General features: G+C 50.6%; 1 protein-coding gene across 1 annotated transcript; it reads left to right on the top strand.

The window, feature by feature from the left end:
- The first annotated feature begins 2,334 nt into the window (after window positions 1-2,334).
- Window positions 2,335-10,801, top strand: LOC113888586. The gene is made up of 6 exons (XM_027535634.1): window positions 2,335-2,422; window positions 2,505-3,023; window positions 4,289-4,443; window positions 4,743-4,860; window positions 8,702-8,723; window positions 10,681-10,801. The coding sequence occupies exons 1-6, from the start codon at window positions 2,377-2,379 to the stop codon at window positions 10,799-10,801; spliced, it is 981 nt and encodes a 326-aa protein (XP_027391435.1). The 5' UTR covers window positions 2,335-2,376.
- Window positions 10,802-11,225: the final 424 nt, after the last annotated feature.

Below are 11,225 nucleotides of genomic sequence, written 5' to 3'. Positions count from 1 at the left end.
CTTTTCTATTTTTTATTTTATTCCAGTAAATTCTTTTTCGTCCTTTGGAGACTGGCTACAGATTTATGGTTTTGTTTCTCTTTGCAAAATGACAACAATGACAATGACACGGCCAGCTGTTGATTTCACTGATCTTTTTTGCTGTTGTGTGTGTGTGTATGTTCATTTCAACATTGTTAATTTCTGCACTATTTTGTCATTTCCTTCCTCCAACTGCCTCTGGGCCTTTGTAGTGTCTGTGTTCTAATTTCTGTAGGTAATAAGTTGGATTGTTTCCTTCCATTTCTTGAAGAAGGCCTGTATCACTGTCAGCTTTCGTTTCAGAACTGCTGGGCCGGCATAGAGTTTAGAGATAAGTGTGTGTTAGTCCCTCAGTCGTGTCTGGCACTTTGTTGCCCCTTGGACTGTAGCACACCAGTCTTCTTTGTCCTTTCCAGGCAAGAATCCCTGAGTGGGTTGCCATTTCCTACTCCACAGAATCTCACACCCAGGGAGTCAACTCAGGTCCCAACAATGCAAGGGGATTGTTTACCACAAGAGGCAAAATTCTCATTATCTACAGAACACTGTAGACAGAAAACCCTAAAGACTCCACACAAAGCTAGGAGACCACACTCATCCAGAGAGCCCTGAACAAACAGGTCAGAGTAGGTACCAGCATCTGATTGCTCATGGCTTAGGAGTTGTTGGGGATTCTCTGGATCCCACTTCTGATGTCATAAACTAAACCCATAGAAACCAACTGGCAGTAGATTTGGGGATGTGTCTGCAGCCTTCCATTCCTGTGAGATGAGAAGCATATTTGGGTTTTACAGGTGGTCCTGTGGGATCACAAAATCAGAGAAAGTGCAAGAGAGAGGAAAGCCAGTTAGGCGATGCACCACAAGACTCCACTGGCTTTGATGATGGACAAAGCTGTTAAGCCAAGGGATGAGGACACACCTAGAAGCTCAGTGGCCTGGATGCCAGAGGCCACAGTTCCAGGGTCATGCTCAGGAGTCTTGACCATGCTGCATGGCATCGGGCACAAGTGACCCCACAAGCTGTGAGGCAGAGTGAGGTGGGGCCTCTCCCCAGAGCACATTCAGGGGTTGGGAAACTGGATCTGGCACAGAAGACACGCTTGTGCAGAACTGCTGTGGCCAAAGCCAGACCGGGAAGGGCTTTGCATAGACAGTAGGTTCTAACTCAGTCAGTGCACAAGTGAGATCCCTGTGCTGAGGAAGAGCTGACCTGCACCAGACCCGAAGGGGTGACGTCTAAGGGCAGGAAGACCAGGGTCCCATGGACAGGGCATCCATCAGAGTGGGGACACACACTGGTCTTTTTTGCTCCAGGAGGGATAACACCACTGATGACACTGATGACAGCTCTCCCCACCCCGGGCAAACCCGCTGTAAAGTCCACACATGCTGTGACTGTCGTCAGCCCCAGTCTACATCCTCACACACAGAAATGCAGGTGTGAGGACACAGCCACAGGGACACAGGGAGACGGGGGAGCGGAGCCCTAAGGAGCTCCCAGGAGCTGTGTGTCCTCAGGCCTCAGTAGACTTGGGGTCCTCAGGGTCCACCCTCAGGGAGGAGATGCTGAGCTTCACGAGTCCCTGCAGACACTCAGTTGTGCACAGGAAAATGCAGCCCACTGGGCAAGTCAGCTGTGCTGGGAAGACGAGCATCTCAACACAAATGTCTACTTTGTCCACAGAATTAATACTGTGTTTAATTACTCTGAACAAACCACCTCTAGAGTGATTCTTGAGACTATTTAAGTTGTTCAGATGAAAAAACAGTCAAGAAAGCCAAGGGAAATATAAATGCTTTAGTAATTCCGATAGACATTAAATTGTACTCAACTCCATTTGAATTCAATATGATTATTACATGTATAATTTTCTCTGATGTTTGCATGTGGAGTAAGTAAACATCAGCTAATTAGGGAAGAAAATAAAAAATAAGAGTTTGTGTCTAACAAATGGCTGGTACCTGAATGTGTGGTGTGCATTTGTTGAGTAAAGGTAAACATGTTCTTTGGATTGAAGTCTCTTCCCCAAATCTGCCATTGTTCCCTGAAAGCATGTTTTTTCCTGACCAGCCCTCCTTCAACATTTTATTCCTCAAGAGACTTCTTGTCGTGGGGAGGGGGACCCCAGGAGAGGCTGAGTTGTCTGAGGCCACAGACAGCACCCCCTCACAGGGGGAGCCCCATAGACAGGACCTCTATTCACTGCTTTCTGCTTTTTATACAGAGGTCCCTCCTGTATGCAAATATCCACTCAAGTCACAGGGTAGAAACACAGCACCAGCTCCCTTAAATTCAGGCTCCTCCTGAGACTTGAAGAGACTTGCAGGAGTGGTGACTCTCATCTGCTCGAAGATGAACCCACTGTGGACCCTCCTCTTTGTGCTGTCAGCCCCCAGAGGTGAGTGTCTCTGGGTCAGACATGGGCACGTGGGGAAGCTGCATCTGAGCCCACGGGTCACCGTGCTTCTCTCTCTCCACAGGGGTCCTGTCCCAGGTGCAGCTGCGGGAGTCGGGCCCCAGCCTGGTGAAGCCCTCACAGACCCTCTCCCTCACCTGCACGGTCTCTGGATTCTCATTGAGCAGCAATGGTGTAGTCTGGGTCCGCCAGGCTCCAGGGAAGGCGCTGGAGTGGCTCGGTGGTATATGCAGTGGTGGAAGCACAAGCTTTAACCCAGCCCTGAAATCCCGGCTCAGCATCACCAAGGACAACTCCAAGAGCCAAGTCTCTCTGTCAGTGAGCAGCGTGACACCTGAGGACACGGCCACATACTACTGTGCAAGAGACACAGTGAGGGGAAATCAGTGTGAGCCCAGACAAAAACCTCCCTGCATGGGGGCCCGTGACCACCAGGGGGCGCGCAGTACTCACTCAGAGCTGAGTCCTGGAGCAGGTGCAGAAGAGGCGTTGGGCGGTGGGGGGCCTGGGGGGGATTCTCCTCAGAGCTTCTCTTTCCTCCTCCTGCCCAGGAGCTGCGCCTCAGACCCTCTTCTGTGTCCTGGTAATTCCTTGTGCTTTATGCCGCTCTCAGAAAACTGTGTTTATATATATTTTAATTTTTCCTTGAAGCAAGGATAGCTTTATGCAAACACACACACACACACACATATAATACTAAACAGCTAAAATTTTCACCTTCATTTCTCTTCTTTCAAAGGAACTCAGTAAAAACATTTGCCTCTCATGTTATTTTCAACTATTAACTATCCTGAAAGGAAACCTAAGATATTTAAACATTTTTAATCTTTGTTTTGTTTTTGTCCATGAAGAAGGAAGAGACTCAACCTCCTTCTATCTGTCAAACTGCACAGTAGAAGCTGGAGCAAGCAGTGTCTAAGGCTCCAGTGTCAGGGGTCCCCAGTGCTGCATATGCAATTATTCTCATCATTCACAGGTTCTGTACTGCAAATTCACCTACATGCTGGCTTTTATTAGCGTCTTAACATAAACACTGTTACCTTGTGTCCTTATATAGACATTGAGAATTTGGCCAGTTCACTGAGTCACTCAAAACACACATACCAGGTGAGGGCAATCAGGGTGATACCATCTTGCCTCAACGTCTCTGAAGTCCACACCCCATTCTGAGCTTATGTCTGGATCATTCATAAGGGGAAATACAGAGGTCCTCAGGTGGATTTGTCCGTGGGGTCAACATGGAGCACACCACCGTCTGTCCTTTCTCCCATCACAGTGACCGTCACTGGCATAGGGAAAGGAAGCAGGATCTGTGCTGGCTCAGCCCTGAGGAAAGACCCAAGGACTGAGAGGACGAGGGACTGAGCTGAGATGGGCAAGGGGCAGGAGGTGGGGGCCGTCAAGATGGAGACTCTGGGCTCAGAAAGGGGGACTTGCCCTGGGATCTGGTTCCAAGCCATCTGATAGACACACTGCTTTCCCACACTTCCTCGCCAACCATGTAAATCAGAAGGCACCCGTGGGGATCCTGGGATGACCAGGGTGAGTGTGACCACAGCCTCTCTGTATTCACAGGAATAGAGCTCCTCAATGTAAATTCCTCTTCAAGCTCCAGGGTAAAATCCACCCTGGGCTGTGAGAGCTCACCCCTCTCTGCTCACACAGGATGGAGGTCTCAGTGAATGCAGAGCTGTTGGGTAGAAAATGGGGCTTTGGGTCTTCTCCTCTGCCTGGTGACAGCTCCCCAAGATGAGGGTCTCGGGTGCAGACACGGGTCTGTGGGGATGATTGTGACTGCAGGTGACTGACAGGGACTGATTCTCCTTGTCCCTAGCTGGTCTGTCCCAGTGCAGCTGCAGGAGCAGGGTCCAGAACTGCGGAAGCTCTCACCTGTGCCATCTCTGGTTGCTCCATCACCAGTGGTTACTGGTAACCAGTACTCCCTGCAGCTAAGCTCTGTGATGACCAAGGACACGGCAGTATACTGCTGTGCAAGAGACACAGTGAGGGGAAGGCAGTGTGAGCCCAGACACCAGCCACCCTCCGGGGGCTCCATGACCTCCAGCGGTGCTGGGGACAGACAGTTGTGTGTTGCAGGAGCAGGTGCAGATGGTGATTGACAGCTGGTCTCCTGTCAGGAGGCTTCCTCTCCTTGTAGCAGTTTTTCTGGGGAACTTCTCTGCATTCATGACTCTTAGGTACCTCCTCAGCCTCTGAGGCAGAATGGTGGTTGGGATAGGGGACCGTATCCTCACTGCACGAAAGCCACGGTCTCTTAGGGTTGCTTCCGATTGTCACTTAGGCCCGTTCTCTGGACATTTGGTGTAAGCTTGCTAAGTCCACAGGAGAGGCTCTGTGTGATTCAGCAGTGGGGCTCAGCACAGCAGGGCCAGTAAACGACTTAGCCAGCGGTCAGCAGTGTAAGTGCAGCTGGACTCAGACAACAGAGGTGTATAAACCCAGGGCCAGGGAAGAACCCCCCTTGGTGGTGCTAACGGAACTGACACCTCACTCACAGCATCAGCCATAGTTCTCACCATGGAGACTCAGCGGGACCTCCACGCCAGCCTGAGATAGAAGCTGAGTCTGCTGACACCACACACAGATGCAGGAAGATGAAAAGTTTGTGTTGTCTGTGTTCCTGCATCTATGTCTGTGATGTCCTCAGACTTACCTTCTACATCAACCTGGGGTGGGGTCCCAGTGAATTCCCATGGAGAGAACTATGAATAATGGTCTGAGTGTGGTTTCAGCTCTTTGAGCACCACCAAGGGGCGTTCCTTCCTTCACTAATTGACAGGCTCTAGTAGGTGCAGTAGCTTCTGTCCTTTGGGTGGTTTTACGGCAGATAGAGGACACAAACTAAAGGGAAGCTTTTACTTTAAAAACAATTCCTACTTGATATCCTCAGCTTTCTTGTCAAGCTATGAGCCACCAGAAGTTTATACGAGGACAAGTCTTTCAACGAGAGAGCACCATACATCTAAGGAATATACAGAATATTCCCTGATGAATAAAGAAGCCATTGTGAACACCGTCTTCGTGTTTAGCCATCCCTCCTGACTGTCTCATGGAACAAACACTACCTTTAGTTCATGAAACTTAGTGATTTTAAATCACTTTGTTCTAATGCATGCATGCTAGTCACTCCATTCATGTCAGCCTCTTTGCCACACAAGGGACTGTAGCCCATTAGGCTCCCCTGTCCATGAAATTTTCCAGGCAAGAATACTGGAGCGGGTTGCCATGCCCTCCTCCAGGGCATCTTCCTGACCAGGGATGGATCCTGTGTCTCTTACATCTGCTTATTGGTAGGCGGGTTCCTTATCACTAGCGCCATCTTGCGATCATTATGTGAGTCTCGTTCAGCAGAAATCACACAAAGTGAACAGAGTAAATAATGAGAAAGTGAAAGTTGCTCAGTTGTATCCAACTCTGAGACCCCACGGATTACACGGTCCATGGAATTCTCCAAGGAAGAATACCGGAGTGAGTAGCATTTCCCTTCTCCAGGGCATCTTCCCAACTCAGGGATCAAACCCAGATCTCCCAAACTGCAGGCAGGTTCTTCACCAGCTGAGCCACAAGGGAAGCCCAAGTATACTGGAGTGGGTAGCCTATCCCTTCTCCAGCAGATCTTCCAGTCCCAGGAAGCGAATCCTATATTGCAGGATGATTCTTTACCATTGAGCTGTGAGTTCAGTCACTCAGTAATGGCTGACTCTTCCCAACCCCGTGGACTGCAGCATGCCAGACTTCCCTGTCCATCTCCAACTCCCAGAACTTGCTCAAGCTTATGTCCATCCAGTCGATGATGCCATCCAACCATTGCATCCTCTGGCATCCCCTTTTCTTCCTGTCTTCAATCTTTCCCAGCATCAGGGTCTTTTCCAATGAGTCTGTTCTTCAAATCAGGTGGCCAAAGTATTGGAGCTTCAGCTTCAGCATCAGTCCTTCCAGTGAATATTCAGGACTGATTTCCTTTAGGATAGACTGGTTTGATCCTCTTGCAGTCAAGGGACTCTCAACAGTGTTCTCCAACACAGCAGTTCAAAAGCATCAGTACTTCAGCGCTCAGCTTTCTGTATGGTTCATCTCTCATATCCATACATGAGTACTGGAAAGTCCATAGCTTTACCAGACAGAATTTGTCCAGCAAAGTCTCCACTTCTTAATGCGCTGTCTAGGATGGTCATAGCTTTTCTTCCAAGGACCATGCTGTCAGGGAAGCCTGAACTGATCTATCGGGGAAGCCCAACAATGAGAAAAATCACAAGCCAATGAAACGAGGAGCCCAGATGTGGGTGGTCCCGGATTTGGTGAAGTCAGCATTTCAAGTACCTGGAGAGAATGAACAACCTTCCACATGGCACACCCACATGTGAGCCCCTCCCCCAGGGGAACCCCTCATTACGGACGTGATGACTGCATTCCCGGGTCACACGGGGACATGAAAAGGGGCTGGGAGAAGGGGGACGGCTCCTCTGAAATTACCTCAGGAACCCGGAATCACCGAGAGGCGCTTTGTCCTGCCTTCTGACTAGAACTGGGTCACCAGGACGTAACAATCTCCTCACCATGGTGCTTTCTGAATTCCAGCCACTTGGAAGAGCTTTGGAATCTGAGCCTAAAATAAGTGCCCCGCTGAGTCCTTCATCCCTGTCTCTCTATGTTGGTCAAGTCTGTCCAGGCTCCTCTGACTCTTAGTGACATTCGATTTCTCCTTCGACTCCCAGGTCAAGGACAACCTCAGCTGGTACCTGCTGGTTCCTGCATCAAGAGGTAGTGTGTGGAAACTGTCATCTCCATCATTAAAGCAAGGAAATTCTCAACACCAAAACTTTCCCTGGACCTAACAGAGTCCTAATATTGTAAGGAAATCCCCCAGCACAAAACCAGAGAGGTGGGCAATCCACAGTCCAGGTGAGATCTGCCCATGGAAGTGAAGCTTCAGGAGGAGCACCCTCAGGGTAATTACTACCAATTCCTGCAGGACCAGCAATAACCACTGTGAGGATGAGAGATCCTGGGGTCGCAGTCCATAGTTTGTGGAATATAACTCCAGAAACATCCAGATCTTCAAGGTGAGTGTTCATATTTATCCCTTCAGGACACCTGATGAATGAGGGGAAGGCAAACCCTGAGAAATGTTAACACCTAACCAGAGGGTTAATCAGGCAGACCCTCCATGGAAGATTTCTTCCCCGAGCTTCTCCTAGGAGATGAACAGAAATTCTTGTATACTGCAGACCTACAGAGGTTTCATATCTCATGGCTAAGAGAAGGGACTGGACCAGGGCACTGCAGCCCAGGAGGGAGTATTATGCAGACGGGCCAATACTGAAAACCCTGGCGACGCTCAGAGTCCAGACCCAGATCCCCTGAGTAATGGGTGTTCAACCTCAACAATGCATGTAGCCCCTACCCACATGGGACCTCCAGGGACCTGGCTGAGGTACGATATGCAGCCTCTTTGAGGTGGGGAGCTAGTGTGCAGAGACCACAGCCAGACGCCATCTAGGAGGCAGGGCACTGAGGCTCTGGTACCCATGGCTGGATACCAGGCTTGGAGCCCTCACTACTGGCCTCAGACCCGCTCTGTCCTGCCTGATCGACATGGCCAGTATCCCTCTCCTGCTCTTGGGTATCTGACGTGCTCAGGAATATTCATGAAGGTTCCATCAGAGACTCAGAACAGGGGGAAGCAGGTTTGTCACAGGGTCCTGCTGGAGAACACGTGGCTGACACAGCAGTGGGTCTGTCTCCCCAATGACCTCAGGTCCTGAAGTCCTCAGGCAGGTGGTCAGGAGGGACGGTGAGAAGCAGGATGGAGTCTGAGGATGGATGCAACCCGAGGCCGTCCTGCTGAAGAGATGTCCTGTCAGGGGACATGCACACGGCTGACCTAGCTTCTCTGCAGGGTGCTGTTGTGGCAACCCACTCCAGTGTTCCTGCCTGGAGAATCCCATGGACAGAGGAGTCTGGTGGGCTACAGTCCATGGGGTCTCAAAGGGTCAGACACGACTGAGGTGACTGAGCATGCTCACCACCCCATTCCCTGGGTGAGCACTCCCTCAGGGCAGCCTCCCCTGAGTCAGCTGACAAGGGCTCTGCCTCATCTTCCCCCAGCGTCTCAGGTGTCTCCTCTCACAGGTGTCGGCACTAGGATCCCCTCAGGTGTTTGTGCTGTGAGTTGTCAGGGGCGATTGCACTGGTTTCCGACAAGGGGGTCATCTGGACCTTCCTGTGGGGCCCCTGCAGGGTCCATGTGCTGCAAGAACAGGTGAGCCCAGGAGTGAACAGTAGGTGGAGTGGGCATCGAGCCCCGTGCTTCTGCATGCAGCTATCCTGTGACAGGATGTTAGCCCATGGGGGGCTCCACGAGGCCAAGGGACCCCACATCCTCGAGAGCCTCTGGACTCACTGTGAGTGTCAACTGCATCAGTGCACCTGCAGCCCCAGGGAGGCGACGTCCAGGTGTTCTCACAAACTCCTTCCTTGGGGTCTCTCTACAGAGTGCATGTGTTTATTGAGGCTGTTTTTGCTGCTGCTGCTGCTGCTGCTGCTAAGTCGCTTCAGTCGTGTCCGAATCTGTGTGACCCCAGAGATGGCAGCCCACCAGGCTCCCCCGTCCCTGGGATTCTCCAGGCAAGAACACTGGAGTGAGTTGCCATTTCCTTCTCCAAAGGCTTTTTCTAGAGAGGATTAAAAGAACATGCTGTCTCTAGAAGAATACTCTGAAGATGGAACACAGCCACTTAATACCAGACCAGAAACACTGCTAGGACTGCCCTGTGAGCCCAGGCAGGGGGTGCCCAGGACCCCAGTGCAAGGCTGCTGTCCAGGAGCATGTGGGGAGGGGCTGTGAATCTCAGAGATGGAGTCTTCTCTTTTCAGTAAAAACAGTAACTAGCGGGACAAGGATTGGACAAGGACGTTTAATATTCAGGACTGTTGGGATTGCACAGCTCAGTGAGGCCACGAGAAGTACATGTCTATATGTCTGTGAGTGTGTATGTGAGTGTGTGAGTGTGTGTAAGTATGCATGTTTGTGTGTGTGTATATATATGAGTGAGTGAGTGTATGTGTGTGCATGTGAGTGTGTATATGTAAGTGTGAGGGTGTTTATGTGTGCTTCTGAGCATGTGAATGTGTGTGATTGGTTTTGTGTCTGTATGTGTGAGCGTGAAAGTGTTTGTGAGTATATATCTCTGTATGTCTGCGTGACAGGTGTGTGTTTGTATAACAGGTGTGTATGTGACTGGTGTGTGTGTGACAGGTGTGTTTGACATGTGTATGTGTGCCTGTATGTCTGTGTGACCAAGGTGAGTGTATGTAACATGTATGTGTGCAACAGGTGTGTGTGTGTGTATAACAGGTGTGTGTGTGTGAGACAGGTGTGTATGTGTGGGAGAGGTGTGTCTGTATGTGTGTGACATGTCTGGGTGTGTGAGAGGTCTCTTTGTGTGCAACAGGTGTATGTGTGTGTAACAGGTGTGTCTGTGTGTGTGAATGGGTATGTTTGTGTATGACAGTTGTGTGTGTGTGACAGTTTTATGTGACTGTGTGTGTCTATGTCTGTGTGACAGGTGTGAGTGCTTGTGTGTGACAGTTTTGATTGTGTGTGTGACAGCTATGTGTGTGTATGTGAGACAGGTGTGTGTGTGTCTGTCTGTCTGTCTGACAGGTGCGTCTCTGTGAGAGGTGTGTGTGTGTATGTGAATACCCAGTGGTGGCTGACTTTGGGGAAACACACTGATTAGAGGTGAAGATGTCTCTGTGGCACTAAAGGCTGGTTCACAATGGGGACTGTGTCCTCTGGGGCGGGTCCCTCAGTGGAAGAGATCTGTGTACACAGGGGTCAGGGACCTGGCAGGACACACGCCATGAAACAGCATGAGGACACGGACACACACCCACTGAGCGTGGCCATGGATCATAAGTCTGCTCCTTCCTAATATCGCCCGTGTATTGAGTGTAAAGTTTTCAGCCTCTAGAACATGCAGGTGACCTGAGGTGTCCTAGGTTAAATATGGATATTCTGAGCCCTGAGAACATCACCCAGAGCAACACCGGCTCTGCACAGCAGTCCTGGGAGCACAGGCCTCACCAGGGGCTGGAGCTGGAGAGTCCTCCTCCTGGTGGCCTTGGCTCCAGGTCAGGGTCACCCCAGTGCTGCGGTGAAGGAAGGGACAGGGTCCAGTCAAGGGGCTTCATGCACTTCTGTCCCCTGTCCACAGGCGTGCACGCCCAGGTGCAGCTGGTGCAGTGGGGGCTGAGCTGAGGAAGCCTGGGGCCTCAGTGAAGGTGTCCTGCAAGGCTTCTGGATACACCTTCACCGACTACATGCACTGCGTGTGACAGGCCCCTCAGCAAGGGCTTGAACGGATGGATGGACTGACCCTCAACATGGTGGAACAAGGTACACCTAGAAGTTCCAGAGCAGAGTGATCTTGGTTGCACACACGCCCACCAACACCGCCTACATGGAGCAGAGCAGTCTGAGTCTGAGGACACGGCTGTTTATTACTGTGTGAGGTACACTGTGAAAACCCACATCCTGAGGGGCAGGGTGCTGTGCTGGGAGAGGAGAGGAGAAAAATGATGGTTTTCCTGACTTCTCATCACCAAGAGTCTGGAATCTGAGAGATCAGATCATGCTCTCCTGGGACACTGGTGCTTTTGAGCAAGATCTCAAAGAAAGATGCAAGATAAAGATTTCTCTCCAATGGGTTATGGATTTTTATTCCTTTTTTAGCAGGGGTATTGAGAGCCTCATTCTTCT

Source organism: Bos indicus x Bos taurus, unplaced genomic scaffold, assembly GCF_003369695.1.
Source record: "Bos indicus x Bos taurus breed Angus x Brahman F1 hybrid unplaced genomic scaffold, Bos_hybrid_MaternalHap_v2.0 tig00000135_arrow_arrow_obj, whole genome shotgun sequence".
Taxonomy (NCBI): domain Eukaryota; kingdom Metazoa; phylum Chordata; class Mammalia; order Artiodactyla; family Bovidae; genus Bos; species Bos indicus x Bos taurus.
The sequence above is the reverse complement of the archived record's forward strand: the minus strand, read 5'-3'. Positions and strand labels throughout refer to the sequence as shown.